This window comes from Neopelma chrysocephalum, unplaced genomic scaffold, assembly GCF_003984885.1.
Source record: "Neopelma chrysocephalum unplaced genomic scaffold, ASM398488v2 Primary Assembly neopelma1_77, whole genome shotgun sequence".
Taxonomy (NCBI): domain Eukaryota; kingdom Metazoa; phylum Chordata; class Aves; order Passeriformes; family Pipridae; genus Neopelma; species Neopelma chrysocephalum.
In genome coordinates, this window is record NW_020897738.1 from 2,336,424 (window position 1) to 2,357,138 (window position 20,715).

Here is a 20,715-nt window from a genome sequence, read left to right on the forward strand (position 1 = left end):
AGTGCACAAATATCCCATGTAGTGTCAGAGGTACAATTCTGGCTCACACAAACACTCCCTGCTCCCATCAAAGTGATGGTGGAATAGGGACTGTTCTTCCTCTGCAATAAATCAGGCATTGGAAAATGAAATCAGGATTAAAGGAAAGCTGACAAGGTGCTGACAGAGAAGAGGAAATGAAGCATCTCCTTCATGTGGAAAAACTAAATCACCCTTTACAAAACTGTATAGAAAGAGTCAGACACTGCTTTGCCATCAATTAAAGGGAGTTTGGTGTAGAAAAGAGACAACAAAGAACTGCCCTAAGAGAGAATTGGGGGGTTCATGGCTCAGGTTTGTCAATGTAAACCCAAAAGTGAGGAGCTCTGAAATACAATGTTCAAAGTCGTTACTTGTAGCCCTGAATTGGCACTTCAGTACAGACCAAACTCACTCAGTGTCTGCACAGGTTTGGTACCAAAATATCTCTATAAAAAGCCTCCACCCAGTCCCAAAAGAAAGAAAAGCAGCCAAAGGTAGAAAACTAGAAATATGTACAGATTCTGTCCATTTGTTTGCTTCATTAAGGTTAAAAAAAGCAGCTTTTGGAGCCAATGTTCCAGACTGGTGTAAGAACCTGCCCTGGGGAGGCAGCAAAGGGACCTGTGGGAAGGAGCAGCCCTGGAGTTGTGGCTCCCCCAAAAAGGAGCTCGAAGGCATCAGAGAAATGGGAATTTGGGCTCTGGAGGGGACACAGGACATGGATCTCTGGGGGATCCCACAGCAGCACTGGGACCCCAGCCAGGATAATCCCTCAAACAAGAGAAGAGTCTAAAACCAAGAGTTGGATCTCCTAGAAAGGAAAGAATGGGAATACAGGGGTGGATCACACACAACTGGGGGCTGAAGGAAACAAACCCAACACTGGGTTTTGTCCATAGAAGATCCCACCATGAAAATAAAAACAACTTGTAATAAGAACTTGAACATTCTTCTGTTCTGCTGTTGGAGGAGGTGGGAAAAAGAAGAGTTTTATGCTGAATTCAGCCTTAAAAAAGGCCTGAGGAAGATGAAGAGGGAGAAAGAGAGAAGGGTGAGGCTTGAAGAAGGTCTGGGGAAGATGGGAAGGAGACAAAAAGAGGAGAGTTACTGCTCAGAACTGAAAATTCCAGCAAGCACATGGACTCAGATGCCCTGGGCAAGGCCAAGGGGGCTCTCAGGGCACTGAGCCACACTGAAGGTTATTTAATTTAGTTGCCTCTACCTAAAGAATCAGAATTTAGGTGCCAAGAGCAGCTATGAATTTGTGTTTCACAGCACTTGCTTCAAGTACTCACTGAGCAGGGGGTTAAACTGTGGCTCTTGTTCTCATACACAGTCACTGCAGTGCTGGATGGGGCAGATGGAAGCAGCTCCTGCAACTGGTTATTAAGAGAAAGAATGGTCTTTAGCAATATAATCCACCCCTTTTGGGGCCCTCATGATTAACAGTACATAAGTGATCGTAGAGACCTCAAGGAACTGAGTTTTAAAAAAATATTACAGTACCAATGATTTTTTTTTTGTATCTACAACTATACAGCATTTTCAAGCAGTATGGAAATTTAATGAAATAATTATGATTTATTAATTTACATAAAAATACTTTTTACAGTTAAAGAATAAATCTTAAATGGTAAAAAAAATAAGATTAAGAAGCTCCAGCTATTGAGAGTCGTGGGAGTTTGTTTGCTCTTCGATGACTTGTTTGACTATTTCTGCCAGTTTTAGTCGATCCACTTTGTCTGTGAATCCTCTGCCTGGAAGGGAAAGAACAGGGAGTCAGGTGCTGGGAACAAAGGAGGGAAGAAATCCTGGCTGGAGTTAAACAATGGTTCACACAAACTTAGGGCAAGAGAACCAAAATGAGTTACAATGTCTAGTTCTGTTGGAAAACTGAGCACTTAAAGGCCTAAATTAAACCCAACCAAGTAAAACAGAATGAGGGAAGAAGCACAACCAAGCCCTGTGAGCTTGGATGATGGCCTCGGTCCCCTCTGCTCCTGGGGCTGACTCCTGTGCCACCCTGTTTTGTCCAGGAGCCATCTGAGCACTCCCAAGGTGACTGTCCTGGTTTAATGCTGCTTCCCACCCAAGCCAAGCTGAGGAGATGTTTGCTCACAGGGGTGAGGGCAGTGGGCTCCAGCAGAAAGAGGGAATGAACAGCTGGGAGGAAACCAGCTCACAACAGCTGAAGAGGTTCCTAAAGGGATCACAGAATCATGGAATGGTTTGGGTTGGAAGGCATCTTAGAGCCCATCTAGTTCAACCCCTGCCATGGGCAGGGACACCTTCCACTAGCCCAGGTTGCTCCAAGCCCTGTCCAACCTGGCCTTGGACACTTCCAGGGATGTGGCAGCCACAGCTTTCACTGGGCAACCTGTGCCAGGGCTCACCACCCTCACAGGGAAGGATTCTTTCCCCATCTCCCACCTAACCCTGCCCTCTGGCAGTTTAAAACCATTCCCCCTTTTCCATCACAATCCATTTGTGCTGTTCTGTTCCTACACCACTTGGTGCCTCTGAAAACTCAACCCTGAACTTCAAACAGAGATTTTAAAGCAGAACTTTGCTCCTCATTTTGAGCACACCCATTCTGGTAGGAGGCCTGAATCAGTGTGAAACCTAAACCAGCACAAATTCAGTAGATTTGGGGTTATTCCCACTCAGTTTTCCCCCTTCCCTGTGGAAGGAAGCAGCTCCTCACCGTTCCAGCTGAAGCTCTGCAGAGTGTCCCGCAGCAACTTGCACTCCCGGTTGTACTTCCAGGCCTCCTGCATCACCTCATTCAGCTTCTCATCTTCATTCTCTCCTGTTTGGGAGCACAAAGAGGACCAGGAGGTTTGGCCTCGTGCCTCACTCAGGGCTCCAGCCAACAGCACATGCAGTTGTTCCTCCTCTCCCCACACACACCAGGTAATGGGTTCAGAGCAGCCACTCCTGGCTCAAAGTTCTTTTCCCAGCTCTGCACGTCCCTGCTCACACTGACACCACACAAATCCCAGCCCACAGAGTGCCCAGGGCAGCAGGAGTTTTGTTTTTCCTCCCTCCCCACTGACACAGACTGACCCAAAGTCAGTGTCTTGCATGTTTAGAAATGGAACTTTCTTAAAAGTGGCAACCTTTACCAGCCTGGGGGAGAATGCACTGGGCAATCACATCTCTCAGCTTCTCCAGAGCCACGTTGGAATCGTTGCTTCCGTTCTCAGGGTCATGGATATAAACCCCATCCTTTGGCTTGGTGCTGGGGAAGAACAAGGAGGAAATAATTAGAGTTTGGTCACAGCTCAAGTTCGTTACTCATTGCATAACTGCACCAGTAAAACACCCTCCTTCACTCCCTGGAGAGCTGGGAGACAGACTTGGCATTAATTATAATTATTGTCCTTTATTATGAGACCATTTGAAAAAGAAATATTCCTTTAAATTAGTTCAAGGAAGTCCTAAAATGCATTATCCTATTTTTCAGATTAACTTGAACAAAGAGAAATGACCTGACTTTTTCAGTAAATAAGTGTCAGGATCATAAAAAAATCTTGGAATTCTTTCTCCCAGTTTGCCTTCTCTTGCATGTGACCCATCTCCTCATAAGGGATCTGTTCTAACACAGTAACAGGATCCAGCTCCTCCTGCCCTCACCAGAACATCTTGGAAGGTCAAACCACATTGTCCCAGTGACTCCAACTACACCAAGAGTTCAACCACCTCAGAACTGAGCCTGGGACATTCCCAAAGCCCTGTTCCAGCCTCCCAGATGCCCCATTGTGTCCCTGGAAGCTTTAGTTACCCCAGCAGTTTCCGCTTGCGCAGGATCGGGTTGTTCACGGAGTGAAGGGGTTTCAGGCTCACTTTGAGGTCTTGAATCCTCATGTTTGCAAGTTGTTCTGCATGAGCCTGTTGGATCCCTGCAACCATGGCCTGGAAGGAGAAGAGTTGCACTTTAGGTCCTCTGTGAATTAAGGAACAGTATGTGCACAGTGCTAGCCATGCATGGGAAAAAGAGGTACCAAAATCTTGTTTGTTTTGGAGATATGGAACAAAAATCAGGTTTGCATGAAGCAAGACATGATGAGAACTACGGTCATTGACTGTGGGATAATATATCCCAACCTCACAGGGGGAAACAGGACAAAGGATCATCTCTACTGCTCATGTTCACCACATCTGAGTGTTGAGTGAACTCCTCTTTGAGCAGAGTTGAAAGGAAACAAGGACTGAGGTCACAGTAGGGGCATAAAATGGGGAAAAAAGAAGAGAAGATTCCTCTTTCACTGCCATGCTCTGCTCTCTCCTCCTCAGCACATGGCTGCTCTTAACATCAATCCTGGAGCACCTCCCCCCAGGCCAAATTTCATTATTTATTTCCATTTTCTCCCTCTTTTCATTTGCTTACAGAGATCTCAGGCTCTCCTAAACAAAACACTCCAATCATCCAAGAGCTGTCCTGCTCCTGTGCAACATTCCTGACCAAACAAATACTGTTTCTATGAATTCAGACCTTGTCCATCATCAGCTGGGCAGAGGGCAGGATGTTGTCCAGAGCCTCCGTGGAGTTGAGCCAGGGATGGTCCAACACACCCTCAATGGTCAGTCTCTCCTCAGGTTTGACCTTCAGCAGCCTGGGAAAGCAAAAAATAATCCATAAAGTGGGTTTTGTTGATTTGCAGAGCACTGAACAATCTCTGAGCATCACAGGGGTCAAAAAGGAAGTCCACAACAGCTCAAACTGCCCCCAAAAGCAGCCTGACTTTGTCCCAGGTTCTCTGAGCCTTGCTGTGGATTTATTTAACAAGCTCATCCAGGTACATGCAGGGATTCAGGGTAAAGGAAAGGTGCTGAGGGGCCATTTCAGGAATATCTGTGTGTTCTCAGATTGGAAATTATCTCCCAGACGAGCTGGAAATGATCCAGACCAACACTCCCTGGAAATGCCCTTCTAGAGCTCATCCCCATAACAGGCCACACTCATTCCAAGGATTTTGGGCATGGAAACTTCACTGAATTAACTGTTTCCACCTGCAACTCCTTAGCTTTTCTTCCCCTGCAAAGCCCTCAAGGAATGGACACTTCAACAGGTTCCAGTTCCTCAAAATAAGAAGGAACTTAATTCTTTACTGCTAAAAAATCCATGGAAGAAATGCTACCAGAATGAAACCTTGGAAAGAGGTTTTGCAGATAAGCTCATGTTCTCATGAACTGCTCCATAAAAAAGCCAAATTCCCCCCAGAGTGCTGACAAGCTCTCCCAAGAGTCTGAATTAGAATCAGGAGGACTCCAGGAGGTTGTCACATTCCTTAGACAATTCCCTAAATCAGTTCCTGGCTGCAAACGTTGTTTAATGTACCAAGGAAGTGGAAATAACTTGTGCAAAATGTCAGCAGGACCCTGGGGTAGCTCAGAAATCTCACTTGCTGCCAACAGGTTATAAGTTCAGTTCTGATACAAGACCTGGGCATTCCTTTTCCATGGGTTTTCCAAGTCCTGACCTATTTATTATCCAGCCCTCCAGCTCCCAAAGCTTGAGGTGAGAAATGAGCTCGACACACTTGAGAGGCAGCAGCTTCCCAAATGCCAAATATGAGCTCCAAAAGCCATAGGAAGAGCTGCCTACACCCATCAAATGTAAACTAAGCCAGAATTATATTAATTCTAAATGTATTCCTGCACCATAAGCCCAACTTCAGACTCCCTGGCTGGAAAAGACAGGCAGGGAAAGGAGTCCTGATAACATCAGTGGGATAAATAAGTGAACTGAATCCACGTGACAACGTTCCGTGAGCTGAGTTTATGGTCATTTTAAAGGACAATAAAACTTTTTGCTTTTAAAACCTTTAAACCTTTTGTATAAAGCAAAGTTTCCCTGCAGTTCATTTGGTGAAAGGTTGTGGGTTCTCCTGCACTGCTCCAAAGGTCCCAGCAATATGAAGTCCTTGGAGATTTCACGGTATCTTTGAAGAGCCAGTGACACTTTAAAATTACTTCCCCAACTGATTTTTTTCCTATTTATGTTGGTTTTATTCTTTCAGTTTCTCTAGTCATACAAAGGCAGCAACTCCCTCTTACTCTTTAAAAAATAAGCCCCAATCAGTGCCACGTTCTGGCTTTCAAACAGCCCCTTTGTGAAACCCTTCCAGCTGAGAGATGTGCAGGGCATGCAAAAAGCAGCTTCCATGAGCACTTGGAATAAAACTTCAATGCAAACCCTCATCCCAGAGCCTGATACCTTCAGGACAGACCTTACCCTGCGCCTTTCCCTGCCTCTCTTGACTCCTTTCAGACTGGGTATGATGTGCACTTGGTTTTAAGGGGCAGAACTACCAGATCTTATTAAACCACCTGATTTTAGCAGGAATTTAAACATTATTGTACAGGATCCAAGGCTGTAGAGCACCTGATGTGGCAGCCAGTTGTGTGTGTTGTTCTGAACCCCTTGGTGCATCTGCTGCCCTTAAAGACTAAACTCACAATTCACTTTTAAGAAATTCAGAAACATCAAAATTAAACAGTTGGGGACGGGAAAAAAGAAGGGAAGAAAAATATTTACCAGACTTTATGCTGAATATGACAGAAGATTTGTCAGCTGTATGAGCTGCAGACAAGGTAGAAGAACAATCCCTTTGGGAAAACACACTTTCAAGGGACTTTTCAACCTTTTAATACCAGAAAGAGCAATAAAACACTTCCCTCCCCGGACTCACTTCCGCACGATGTCCTTGGCCATCTCAGAGATCTGGCTCCACTCCTCCTCTGGGAATTCAAAGCTTCCTGTCATGATCTTCTTCCTCATGTCCTTTGGGATGGTCCTGCTGTGGTGTTTGGAGTAGAAGGGGGGGTACCCACACAGCATCACGTAGATGATGACACCCAGGGACCAGAGGTCACAGCTCTGCAAGCAAGGACAGTGCCACTCCGGGTCAGCTTTGCAGCACTGGGGGAGCTACTGCAGAACAAGTGTCTGCCTTCAACCCCCAACCTGCTTCTCCAGGGTGGAGAAGGGGTAATCAGAACCCTGGAGAAGGTGGATTTGCGGTCAGGAAACCCCTGCAGAGTAGTTAATCTTTGCTTTAGCTCTCTATAGGAGGCTACTAAACCCTAATACCACTATCAAACTACCTGCTCTAGCACACGGTGGGTTAAACAGCTGGAACTCAGGTAGATCCTTAGGACTGGCATCAGAAACCAGCTAATTTTAATTAGAGTTGACATTCCAAGAACACTCAGTGGTTCAAACACTGCTCAGCAAGCAGGAGACAGTGATGAGAATATGAAGGAAAAGGTTTTGGAATGCCCAAAAAGGAATACAACCCTTCAGGACACTTTGCCAAGGCTCCAGCAGCAGCTGGTACCGTCCAGGGCTACACCATAAAATACTGGGCATTTCTAGAAGTTCCCAGATACAGACCAGGTTCCACCACAGCTGCCTGGACAAAACATCTGCACATCCAGAAGCTCTGGGTGACAGTAGGAAAGAAGATCCCTGTGAACAGCCTCTTGTAGGGATGAAAGAACCTCCCCTATGGTCTCACTCCAGCAGAATCATTCTGCTCCCTCCAAAATCTTTTCATATTTAGTGCTCCTTAACAGTGTTTGTGTGTTTCTCCTTTAATTAGAGGATCATTAATTAGGGTTGGGTTAAGTGTGCATTTCATTATTCACTCCATCAGAAAGAACTGAGGCAGCAGCACTTTCAGTGTGTCACTTCCAAACCAAGACAGAGCCTGCAGAGATAATTATCTCCTCATCTGCCACTTCAACTGAGTGAAGCCTGGTCCTGTTCAAGGAGAAATCCCACTGCAAACCTGGTCACTCCTTCAGAAAAGCCAAAGGAACACAAAATAACCAGCAACGTGACATTTCCCTGCTGGTTTCTCTAGATCCTGCTTTTGCTCAGTGTGAGATATTTGGCTTTTTAGATGCATTCCTGTCACAGACCACAACAAATTTATTGCTGCTGTAAGGGTGTCATTTTAGGGCAATAAACTTTATTGCCTTGGGTGTTAAATTGTGCCTATAGATTTCTCCAGCAGGGTTGGTGGGGAAGGCACTTTAAAAACACTGTTAAAAGCACTGTTTCCCACTCACCTTGTTGTAAGTGTAGGGTGTTGGAGAGGTGGGGATAATACCAGATTTCTCTTTCTGATGTCTTCTCTGTGCCTCCAATACCTGTTGTCATGAGAGGAAAAAAAAGAAAACAAAGCAAAATACATCTCATCTATAGGCAAAAAGATTCCGGATGTTTTTCCATTCTGTAAACTTATTCCAGCCACTGAAGGCTCTTTCAAACTCAAAATTTTCTTCCTAGAAAAGACAGGGACTTTCTACATTCAGCTAAAATATTTTGCTGCTTTGAATGAAATTTATCAGTTTTGCCTGAATTAAAGCAACTGCTCCCAACTTCCAACACCTCCGGGCTTGGAATTAGAACCCGGAGTGTGACTGGAGGGTAACCTGAGCTCCAGAGATGTCCCTTTTTGCCTCTCCCAGGAACAAATGACACCAAATCTGTCCCTTGCTGACCAAATCTGAGGGTTTGGGTTTCCAGAAGGCCCGGGAGGCTCCAGCTGAGGAGGTACTTTCGGGGTCTGATCTCTGAGTTGTTCTTCCCAGTGATTAAAGGCTCTGACGTGCCCAGCACTGCAATTAAAGATCCACCTGCAGTTTTCTTTTCATTTTCTTCAGGATTCCAACACAAAGGACAGAAGAGAGTGGGGAAAGCAGCACTACAAAGAGCAGCCTGTCTGTAATTATAGATTGTGCCTTAATGACAAGGGGCCAAGCCAAGGTGCTCAGGTAACCACTGCCCTTTTTGAGCCTTTTCAGAGCCTTTTTGTTCCAGCACAGTCCTTTTTAATGTAATACTGAATGAGCCTGAGCTGGAGGGAGGATGGGACAGCAGGAACTTCTCCAAACCACCTGCTTTAATGCAGTTAAAGGTCAATGGACAAAATCAGTGCTAAGAACAGTCTGGGAAATCTGCCTCACCATCCCCTGCTCTTATCAACACATCACTGTGACACTCCAGTTCCAAAGGTGGCTAATCTCCAATTATTCAAGATTCCTGCCCCCAGAAGCCCTGAACAGGACAGCAAAGGCTTTTAGAATGCTGTAGTTCTGGAGGCACAGGCAAGAAATTATTCCTTTTTAGCCCAGAATTGTGATTTTTGTTACCTGAGGTGCTACGTAATACGGAGTGAACTGTGGTGTCATCAAGTCACCTTGGTCTACTTTGGCAAATCCAAAGTCACACAGTTTAACAGGAGCATCCTGAAATAAGGAGAAGAGGCTTCATTACATAAATCTCATTATTATCAGCTTTTCTAACATGTAAGTCTTGCCTTGTTCTCATCTCACCTTTGCCACACATACTCCTCATCTGTATTCACACACTCACATTCCCCCAAGCTAAAAGGACAAAAACTGATCTTTCAAACAAGCATTTTTGCTTTCCTGAGTGCTCTGGGCCAGGAACAGCCCCCTCTGAGATTGGGACAGCAATAAACACGTTCTAGGGGGGTCACTGCGTGTCCAGGGTGGTTATGAGCAGGAAAAAGAAACAAGGAAGTGTTTGGGTCTATCGAAGCCCCTCTAATGCTTGTCAGAACATCCTGATGATGTGGCAAAGGATGATCTTCTCCTCAGCAAAGCTGGATTTGTGTAGAGCTGGAGAACCTGCCTCATATTTAACAGACTGTGCTCCAAGGACATCAGAGAACATACAAGCACAAAGTCAATAAAGGTGATTAATGTAATTTTACAACTATTCTGAAAATCACCATTTTACAGAATTCAGGAGTAAAAAAAAAAGAATTCCAGTATTCATCTTACCAGAGAGTTATCCTTGAAGAGGAGATTCTCAGGCTTGAGGTCTCTGTGTGCAATGTTTAGTGAGTGGCAATGCTGCAAAGCCAAAGCTATCTGGAAAAGGGCACAGTAAATGAGCTACAGTTACAGAACTCCTGCTTCAGCCTGGACATTATTTTAGCTTTAGAAAAAGGACATTTCCTATGTATGTCAGACCCCAAACATTCTCACTGCACTTGGCTGCAAGGCTGAGTTCAGACAGGCCTGACCCTGCAATAAGGGCAGTGAAGTGATGGGTGGGACGTTCATCCCCCCAAGGATTCAGTTTATGTTTCACTCAAAGCAAACAGAAAACAAAAGCCAAGTTGGACTGGGCTGCCCAACCATCTCATTTGACTCAATCAAGGCATTAATGACAGCCCAAAGTGGAACAGATCTGACAGTGCCCTTCCCTGTGCTGTGCCAGCCCTCCAAGGTGCCCCTGCCCAGCAACCACACCCTGCTTAACACCCAACAGCTTCAGTATTTCTGTGAATGTTTTATTGCACTTGTTACTGATTGAGATCCAACATTCAGGCAGTTTTATTCTTTCATTTTTGATGGCACTGCCTGCACTTCCCTCATTACATGGGCCATCACACAGAAATGCACTCCACGATCCTTTCAAAGGCAGTTTCTCACCCTGCTGTGGTTTGGAAACCCAGGAAAACTCCAGGGAATGGACATTTCCAAGTGCAATTCATTCAAAGAAAACCCAAGCATAAATATTTAAACAGCTTTACTGAGGCTGAAGGAAGGCAAAGCCACACAGCCCTTATTTGGAAATATTCCTGTTGGGTTCTGCAGGATCCCACCCAAACCCAGCACCCTGAGGGAAGTGTTGATGCCTTCAAAACGTGCAAATTACTGTCACATGGGAACTTTGGTGTTAATTTAGCTCAGAACCAAATACAAACACATTCCCAGAGAAAATGAGGCAGCTCTGCGACATGTTCTAGCTATTACAGGCTACAAGGAATCAAGTCACAGTTCAAGATAAATTACTATATGAAAGAATAAGATTTTAACATTTCAAACTTCATTTCTATAAACATTAAAGACAAGAGTTACTTGGGACATGAATACCCCAAGTGCACACACAGAGTAAGAATTTAATTCAAAATCTTGATTTTGGTGTTACAAGATTTTCCCAACATGTCAGAATCAAACAGCCCAAAGGACATGAAAAACTGTCAGGAATAATTCTGAGCTTCCACCTAATTTTTGCTGGATGAAACCAAAGAGGCAACAGCAACAATTAGCACTTCATTAGAAACAAGTCAAAGCACAAAAGAGAAAAGTAAGATGGAATTATTTGGGCCTCTTTTTTTGCCTCAGTACCAAATGTTATCTCCCCGTTTGAGGGGAACTGACCCTGGGGATCCCTGAATTTCAGGGAGTCACACCAGATGCTGAGAACAAAGAGCCTGATGGATGCCAAAACCTCTTGTAGAAACCACCATGGTGTGTTTAAAACGCTTTTATGTATTTAAACTGCAAATATATTTAAAATACAGCATTCAAGAGTGAGCTGTGCAGAGAAACAGTGAAGGCAAAACGACACCAGAACAAACAACACAGAAAACAGGCACTAAAGTGGCACATTCCTTGTTATCTTCCACAAAGGGCAGGACTTCCATAAAACCAAGCACAAAGCCCAGCTTGGAATCCACTGGCCCAGGACACATGGGCCCAAAAGAGGAGAGAAGTTTGGGATGTATTTCCAGCTGGAATCAAATTGGAGCCACAAGAGCTTGGGGGCTGCTGGAGGCAACACTTTTAGGACAACAGAGAGGACACAGTAGGAGAAAAAAAAGTTCTCTTTGAAGTGTTCTGTAGACCAGGTGAGGAAAACCACTGTTAAAGACAGCAGACCCAAAGAACAAGCCCACAACTTCAAACTCTTTATTATTTTCTACCAAACTTCGGCATTGTCAGGTTATAACAAAGCAGGCAAATGATCATCGGATCAGAAGAGAGGATTATTTTCTTTAGGCCTTTTTTCCCACCCCTCCCAGCCCAAGGAATTGTTAATATTTAGCCATTATCACTTGTGGATTTGCTCAGACAGGGGGGTGACTTGCCTGCTTTGTTACTTGGCTTGCTTGCTTCTCAGTAAAGTGCCGGTGCTGGCTGATTCTGTGAAAGAGCTCTCCCCCTTCCATCATCTCCATTACAATTAGGAGCCGAGCCCTGTTCAAAAGCATTTCATTTTGTTACATTAAAAATCATTAAATAAAAAAAAATAGAACAGAATTTCTAAACTAACAGTGCATATTTTACATTTACTGACAGGCCAAGACCCTTGTTTCTCCTACAGCGGTTGGAGCTGCTTTGGTTCCCTAATTTTGGTTCATTAGTTTTGATTCTTTTACTTTTGGTACTTTTGGTTCTTTTGGTTCTTTTAGCTTTAACTGTATAAACTGCAGGATTTTCTGGCTCCCAGCACAACCTGACTCAGCCAGGAATCTCCACTTTGCTCCTCCTGAGGAAACAATGTCCACATGGATGCATCCAGATCCAGGTGGCTCCACCCAGTTTGGTCCTGGAAGCCACATGGACACATCCAGGGATAACTCTGCCCTCAAAGAACAGATGCTTTTGGGTGTGGATGCTCTACTGAACCCCAGGATTTTAATTTACAGCTTTATTGCCATAATTATGAAGGAATATAGGGAACATAGAGACCAGGACTGGCAGACCCTCAAGGAATTAACTCCTAGTTATCCCCATACAGCAAAATCAGACACATCAGAGACTAAGACAGGTCTCAGCTCTTTAATTCTCCCAGCTCTGATGCTTTTTCTCAACTAATATCCAATTAGAAGACAATATTTTTATCCCAAGTGATTAATGTAGGAAAAAAAAAAATCAGTCTGCTTCATGTTTTTCTTTTTCTGTGTTCATATTAAGATATTAAGAGTTTTCAGGGCTGAATTCAGTATTTTTAGAAACAATTCTTTGTCTCACACAGCACAGATATAACAGACTGAATCAATGAAAAACCTAAGAAATGGAGATGTACTCAAACAGGTAGGAAAGGATGCAAATTAATTTAAGTATACATTGCCAGGGGAAAAAGCAAGTGTTGCTTGGTCTGAAGGATAAATATGGTATTAAATATGACATCTGGGACCCCCTATAAATAATAATTTTGTGATTAAAAGCAAACAAACAAAAAAGCAAACTGCACTATACCTTGGGCTAAACATGGAAAGCTGTGGGAATGACCCCCCTATGTAATCTTACCTTGGGCTGGACTCATGTGGGAACTGCACACTGTTAGCATAAACTTCAATAATTTGAACAATATTGGGATGTGTTGCACACATCATGTGCAGACGTACCTTGAAGAGAAGGGAGGGGTGTTACTGCACACAGGGACAGGCTCTGGGCACTTCTGATCCCCCTTTCCCCCGCAAACCACAGCCCAGCTCTGCTCAGCACCACTCACAGCTTCAAATTATCCAAGAATTAAGAAGTAAGTGTTGATATGAGTGACCAGCAGCCATTCCACTACTCAGACTATGATAAAAACATCAGATATTGTCAACCTATTTGTTACAAGCCACAGAATCACCCTCAAAGTTCCAGAAAAAGCTCATTTTTTTTTATTTCTTCGGGTTTCCAAAATAAATTTAAAGGCAGAGCTAGTTTAAAGTAGAAACAGAGACAGGACTGAAAGTGAAAATTAATGATTGAAACAAAAAATTCCATAATCTGGCTTCTTTTATGCACTCCATGTGTGAAACCCCATCTCCTGTCCCAGTACTCTGAAACAGGGACTTAGGGAATTTAAGTTTAAAGCTTCCTGGGCTGCTCAATCAAACCAATGACGCTTTTTTGAACACAGACTATTTTTTCCCTGGGAATTTTAACACTGAATTTAAGTAACAAGCAATGCAAGCTGCCTAAACCTCAGGGATAATTAATCCTTCTCCAAATTCCTGACAGCTGGAAGGAGTGCCCAGCATTTCACAGCCTGACAGTTTGGCACCTTGGCACGTTCTCAGCAGCCTCAGGAAGTCACAACCAGCACCACGAGCTGATTTTAGTTCCTGGCACACAGATAAATCCATTTCCAGTGCAACTTGAAGCATTCCTGGCAATCCTGAGAGCTGTGACATCCAAGAGTGAGAGGTATGGAAACAAAATTCCCTCTAAACCGGTCGTGTTACGTTACACAGGACACAGGGAGAGGAACAGCTCTAAAATGTAGTTCAGCAAATTCTAAATAAATATCTGTACAGCAATTCCTACAGAGTTGGACCCTCTTTTCCCCCACCACCTCATCCCATGGGAACTGAGCACAGCAAGGCTTGAGGATCAACCCCGAGTAATTCTTGCACAGCAAACGTGGGTTTAGTGAGGGGGTTTTTTAAACTTTTTTTTTTTTTACATTTTGTTTTAACATTTTTAAGCACTTTTTAAAAAAACCCATTCTTTTAAAACACTACATTTTGTGGTGTGTCAGAAGGCAGGCAGTAGAAACAGGAACTATACCTCATTTCTAGCTTTTGGACGATCAAGGAGGATTTTCAGTGCAAAGCGTTCTTGAGAGGATTTTTTCATGCAGACTCTGGTATTACAGCAATAAAATTATTCAGTCAGCAAGAATGTTAAAGAGACACTTCAAGCAATTGATCTGAGACTGTTCTCCATGTGGGAATTAACAGGAATTAAGATGGGATATAAGGGCACCTCTCCCCATGGCCCAGCTTGAAAACCTCAGTTTTCGGCCTCCCACAACAACCAAGTAAGTTCTGTAGAAACATCCTCAAACAAATTTGACTTCCAGCAAGACAAAAAGAAGCCTTTCAGAGCAAGGGGGAACTGAAGACAAGCAAAACTCCCTCAAAATTCAGCCTCAAGAGATACTTTGGGTGAAAAAAACCCAAAGCACGCAGTGGCAGCCTGAGCATCCCCAGTGGAGGGTGGACTCTAATAAATAAAGTGTTTCTGAATGGAAATCCTCATTTTTGGCCAGGCCACCAACTGTTTTTTCTCTCTTTCCCCAATTTAACACGAACAATTGAGGGAAGGGCCCACATTTTAACACAATAAAGCCCGAAGGGGGTGTTTTAATGGAGATCAGAGGCAACACAAAATAAATGAGGAGAAACCAGTGGGCTGGACAGGGAGACAAATGGTGGTGAAAGACAAGGACCCTGTGGAGCACCCAGGAACAGTTGTTTTCCAGCAGAAATTCCCATTCCCTGAAGGCAGAGGCCTTGTTGAAAAGGGAATATATCTTTTGCTTCACAGAAAGTATCCAGCTCGTGCTAGGGTTAGAAATCCATGAGGGACACAGTTGGGATGCTGATGGAATTGTCTGCTTTGGCCTCACAGGATGAGGGGAAAAAACTGGAAAAAACAGGAAAGGGACAGTGGTGATGGCACAGAGGAACCTTTGCACTGCAGGGACACGAGGATTCAAGGACAGAGGGGTTTTAGGAGGAATTTCTGTGGCCACAACCAATTCCAGGAACACGGCATGAGATGGGACAGTGAGGTGAGGGAGGATTTACTGCACATACATCCCATAAAAGACAAAACCCCACTTGCAGGACCCACATGGAGCAGATATTTGTTGTTTATAAGGAGTTTTCCATGGATCACACTCTGTCAAAAGCATTTAAAATACTCACTGACTTCTCCCCAAACTTGGGGTGCTCTCTTACCTCACAGGCCCACTGATCCCAGCTCCCAACTTCTGAGTCCAGTTAATGTTGTACTCCTCTAAAATGGAGGTTTCCTATTCAAGAAGGAGCAGGAAGAGTGAAAAAATAGTCAATAAACACATAAATAAATAAAATTACTACAGCCCTTCCCCCCTCCCCCCCAAAAAAAAAAAGAGTTCAGCAGACCTGGTTTGCAAAATTCCTGAGCAGGAAAGAGCCTGTTGTGGAAAATTCAACATAAATACAAACGCTCATATGACAATTTATTTGTTTGCAAGTGTTTCTGTGCAGTGGGAATGCTCATCCAGGCACTCTGAACCAGGATTACTGAGAACAGTCTTTAGCACACGAAGTGTAACAAGGGCATCTCCCCCTGATTTAAATCCACCTGTACATGATCAATCCCAGCTGAAGGGCCCAATCTCAGCATTAACATGTATTTTTGGGTCATAGAGTACATCTGAAAAATAAGGTTTTCAAACTTTTGGAGTCATTACATTGCAAATCAAACCCTGTCTGACTGGTTTTAGCCTGTCTGATAATGAACCAGCCCCATGTTTATAATCCTTACGTCCCAATCCATCTAAACAGGGCTTGGTTTTGTTAGGACACAGCTTGGGTGCTCTCAGGCTTAAACATGTCCCAGGGCAGGATGGAAATCAAGCACAGGGTGGCTTTTTGATTAATTTGGATTAAAGCTGCTGCCCTGTGCTGTGCCTTTGTCCTTTTATTACACCCCAGGATCATCTTTCCAAAGCCAAACTTTGGGATAAATCACAAGAAAGGGGCTGGTACAACCACCAGCGCTGGGGAAGCTTAAGGAGGCAGGGAAAATATTCCCAAATACACTGAAAATTAAGGGAAGAGGCCACCACTTGTAAAGGAACTTTATTCTGATCAGACTTTTCTGTTAATAATTCAAAGGGAGCATTTTATCCCAGAAAACTGAGGACACTCCTGCTCTCAACTAAGGCTAAAGGTTGGACTTGATGATCTTGGTTCTGTAATGATTTTAAGCTGTTGGAAAAGGCCAATCCCTCACCTGGGATTGGTGGTCTCTGCTACAATAATCTTGGATTAACTCTATGCTGGAGCCAGACCTCAAACCACACGGATTGAGAACAAAACAAGGGAGGAAAGTGGATATTTAAGGCAAGATTTGAAGGGATTAAAGAGTGCAAGGGGCAGGTATGAAAGGAAAAACTGGTTTTTAACACAGCCTGGAGTGTTATATAAATCATAAATGACCAGTGAAAGGTGAAAAGGGAAAAAAACAAGTTCACTGGAGTTTTTATAAATGAAGGAAGAAATATGGATCACACCTATCTGTTGTTTGGATAACCACAAAGAAACTTCTTATCAATTCCAATAACTCAAATTTTATTTGTGAGAAGCATATTAGGGAAAAGCTGCTTTAATTTTCCTGATATTCAGCTACAAAGAACTGAAGGCAGCAGAGGTGGGATGAAACCATAGCTTTTAGGAGAGCGTTAATTAAATATATTAAATATAATAAATTAATTAAAATTAGTTTTAGGAGAGCATTAATGAGCAGGGAAAGGGTTTCTCTGGACTGGGGAGTTCCCCCTCAGCTTTACACATCACACTTGGGATGTAAGTTTTGAAGGAGCTGAAATGGAAAAGCAAATGCCAAATATCCCCATTTATTCCTGAATAAATGGGCCGGAGAAGCTGATTAGGACTGGAAAGTCTGTGATTTCTGAATGAAATGAAGGAAAAATAAGATCTGATCATTTTCAACAACTAAAGGACAAGTTGAACAACTGTAAGTCCATTTTTATTAAAAATTAACTTTCATATAGTGTATTTGCTTTTTTTTTTTTTTTAATAAAAAGGCAACATTTTGGGAGGGTTTTTTTGCAGTTTTATTTGGGTTCCAACCTTCACTCAAAGCAACTTTACAACTTAGAAGTTAAAATGAATATAACACAGTGACCAAGAAACACTTTTTACCATTTCCAAATTCAGTACTTGGGAACTTCAATCACTTACATCCCCTAATTCAGAACCAGCAGCTCCAAATCCAGCCCCGAGTCTGTGCAGCCACAAACCAACACGAGCCCATAACACCCAAACATCATCTTCAGAATCTTTTCTGTCAGAGTTTGAACCCCATGATCTTGGAGGGCTTTTCCAACTTTAATAATCCAAGATTCTGTGATTCTAAACAGCTTGAAATGCTTAAAAAGCAAAAATATCAAACTGCCCTGGTAAAATACCCAAGTGTTTCAAGTGGGAAGCCCAAAGGCCTGGGCTCTGTTTGGATTGATGGACACAGGAAACCTTTGTGATCCTGCTGTCAAAGGAACTTGGAACTTCTGATCACTCCTTAACTTAATTTCCAGTGGGAAAAGGGAATAAATTAATATGGAATCCATCCAATTACAACAAAGTCTGAGTTCTCTCCAGCAGCACAACTCCCTCCCAGAAGCTCAACTCCCTCCCAGCAGCTCTGGGCTCCTAAAACAACACTTGGAGCAGCACAGTCAGCAGGCTGGGATGCCAAAGGCCTGGAAAAGCAGCATTCCCAGAGTTTTTCCAGCTGGATGCTCAGGCACTTCTGACTTAAATGTCTTTTCCAGCCTTAATGATTCCATAATTCTCAGTTTCTGTGGAATACTGATGGGAAGAGGTTTGAAACAAAGAGGTTTGAGAGGGACAAACATCAGGACTGTTCAGGGAAAAGCTCAGGCTCTTCTGATTTAAAGGTCTTTTCCAGCCTTAACAATTCCATGATTCTCAGTTTCCACTGAATATTTATGGGAAAAGGTTTGAAATAAGGAATTGTGAGAACAAAACAACCTTTACAATAAAAATTCAAGGTGCACAGGCTTGGACCTGTGTAATTCCACCTCTTCTGCTCTTCCCGCCTCCTTCCCTAATCTCTGCTCCCTGTCCTGAACCACAGAGTTAAACCTGCACAGGCAGTGAAACAACCAAACCTGAACCATAACCAGGGATTTGGGAAGCAGAAAAATCAGGATAACATATTAAAATACTAAATTATGGTTCAGAACTCCAGGGATTTGTCCAGAACCTGGTCTGGGTTGAGCTGAGAGGAGCAGGAGGCTCAGAACTGTCTCTACACTCCCATAACTGCTTTGGATTTTTGTTTTAAACCCCAAAAGCCCTCATGGAGATCTTTTCCTTCACATGAAATACCAGAGAAATACTTAAAAAAACTTTCTTTTTCAAACACTTCAGGACTTTCCTTCCCCTGCACTGTGCCAGGAAAAGAAAACAGGAAACAATTGTGACACTTGTTTAATTACAATCTGCTTGGATTTCCTTCTACTTTAGGCCCTTTTAAGTACAAAACCCGTATATTTTCAATATATTCCATATATTTTAGTATGGAAGTGTCCAAGGGCAGGTTGGACAGGGCTTGGAGCCCCCTGGAAGGTATCCCTGCCCATGGAGGGGGTGGAACTGCATAGTTTTAAGGTGCTTCCAACCCAAACCATTTGGGATTAATTAGTTAATCAATCTAGATTTCAACACAAGGTGTTGCTGCTTCTCTTACACTGGAATTTGCACCCAGTGAGCTTTGTAAAGACAAATCCCACTGTGGCAGGGACAAGGAAAGGTGGGAAATTCCAAAACACAGGGTCTGTTTTGCTCCATCCTTCAGGAATTTGTTCTTTATTTCAATAAGCTTTTATGAAGAAGTCCAGAATTTCTGACAGCAAATGCTTTGCACAAGGTGAAGAGGCTGCAGAGAGGCTTTAAAATACTGTTTTATATCACTTTATTCCAAAAGGAATTCCCCAGTTTCCACAGCAAAGGATTCTGGAACCCTGGATCTGTTCAGCATCCCACACACCAGATTTGTTTTCACACAGAAGGATGTGGCACCTCAGGGAATAGCCAACAGTTTGCCCAGAGAGAATTACAGGGAATGAGAGGGGATTGTGAAACAGGGTCCTGCTCATTGTGGCAAAATGGGGAATGTGTAAAAGGTTTCTTAAGGATTTTCTTTGGTGTTTGATCTTTTCAAGCCTAATAAACAAGAAGAGTTAATCAGTGAAACAGCAGCTCTAAGTGGTGTCCACGTGTTAGAGAAACAAACGACTTGTGGGTAGAATTGCCTTGTTAAGGTTTAGGGCTGGACATGTTTCAGCGATCTCAGACCTGGGGCAGGTTAACAAAGTGTGGGGAGAAGGATTTCCACTGATAGTGGACACAGGGAATGCAGAATTTAGAATCACAAGGACATGGGGCAGAACCCCCAAGAGAAGGAAAAAACTAATAAACCCAACTCAGGAACTGGGCTGAAACCGGTTCCACCGGGGTACGAGGAGATTCTGACCGACCCAACAAACCCCCAGACCCAAAACAAGAGAAAGACTGAGCATGGCACTAATTCACATGAGAAATAAGAGAATCATTAACCAGAAGAAAACAGAATACTAGTTAATGAGAAAACCGTGTAACTTATAGGAATTGACCGTTAATTCCTTTGTTCGCTAAAATGGAATAACAGTGAAAAGTTCGGCTGTTTGGGGGGGGGGTGATCTGTGGGAACCTCCCCGAGCGCCCACAGAGCAAACAAAGTCTCCGTCCCAAACCAGGCTCCGTGTGTCCAGGCAGCTCCGCACGTCAATCCCACGGTCCCCAGGAGCCCCCGCCCGGCCCGGCGGCCGCTGCTCACCTTGATCGTCCGGTCCATGTCGTGATCCTGCGACATCGTCCCGCGAGGGGCGAAACCGCCGGGGCCGCCTCAGGGCAGGCGCAGCCCCGCAGGTGCGCTGGAGCCGCCGCCGCTGTGCCTCATTCCCGGGCGCGCGGGGGCAGCGGGACCCCGCGGGCCCCGACAGCGGCCGCGGCCCCGGCAGGAGCCGCCCGGGCCCCGCGCGCGGACATCGCCGGCACCGCCGCGGTCAGCCCCGCCGGCCGCCAAGCCCCACGCCGACGTGGACGCCGCCGCCGCGCGCCCCGCGGAAGGACACGGCTGGATCCCCGCGCCCGCCCCGCGCGAACTCGCAATTTTCGGCGCCGCCGCCGCGCCGGTGGAGCGGTTTGCAGGCGGCGCAGGGGCGGCTCTGAAAGAGCGCCAACGCCAGCAAGGCCCCCGTGGGGCTTTCGAGCGAAGGGGCGCTTTTTAATGACGTCGTGAGATGGACTAAGTGCCTCGCCCCGCCCCTCTCGCGGCACC

At 44.4% G+C, this 20,715-nt stretch overlaps 1 protein-coding gene across 2 annotated transcripts; it reads right to left on the minus strand.

The window, feature by feature from the left end:
- Window positions 1-1,586: 1,586 nt before the first annotated feature.
- Window positions 1,587-20,411, minus strand: MAPKAPK5 (mitogen-activated protein kinase-activated protein kinase 5). Of its 2 annotated transcripts, none has more exons than XM_027689342.1 (14): window positions 20,212-20,411; window positions 15,540-15,613; window positions 14,362-14,437; window positions 13,108-13,205; window positions 11,943-12,051; window positions 9,844-9,933; window positions 9,187-9,282; window positions 8,101-8,181; window positions 6,717-6,904; window positions 4,517-4,637; window positions 3,806-3,936; window positions 3,147-3,262; window positions 2,726-2,830; window positions 1,587-1,778 (listed from the first exon to the last, which is right to left on the minus strand). In XM_027689342.1, the coding sequence occupies exons 1-14, from the start codon at window positions 20,245-20,247 to the stop codon at window positions 1,684-1,686; spliced, it is 1,416 nt and encodes a 471-aa protein (XP_027545143.1). In that variant the 5' UTR covers window positions 20,248-20,411; the 3' UTR covers window positions 1,587-1,683. The 2 variants fall into 2 exon arrangements, with proteins under 2 accessions (XP_027545143.1, XP_027545142.1); XM_027689341.1 differs by having other exon boundaries at window positions 1,589-1,778; window positions 3,141-3,262.
- Between the last annotated feature and the right edge of the window lie 304 nt (window positions 20,412-20,715).

Excerpts from the sequence above, each read along its gene's own strand:
- MAPKAPK5 (XM_027689341.1), bottom strand. The coding sequence starts at position 20,247 with ATGTCGCAGGATCACGACATGGACCGGACGATCAAG. Across the intron at positions 14,438-15,539 it reads GGGATCAGTGGGCCTGTGAG|AGTCTGCATGAAAAAATCCT; the intron begins GTAAGAGAGCAC and ends CTGTAATACCAG. Across the intron at positions 3,263-3,805 it reads CGCAAGCGGAAACTGCTGGG|CACCAAGCCAAAGGATGGGG; the intron begins GTAACTAAAGCT and ends GTTCTTCCCCAG.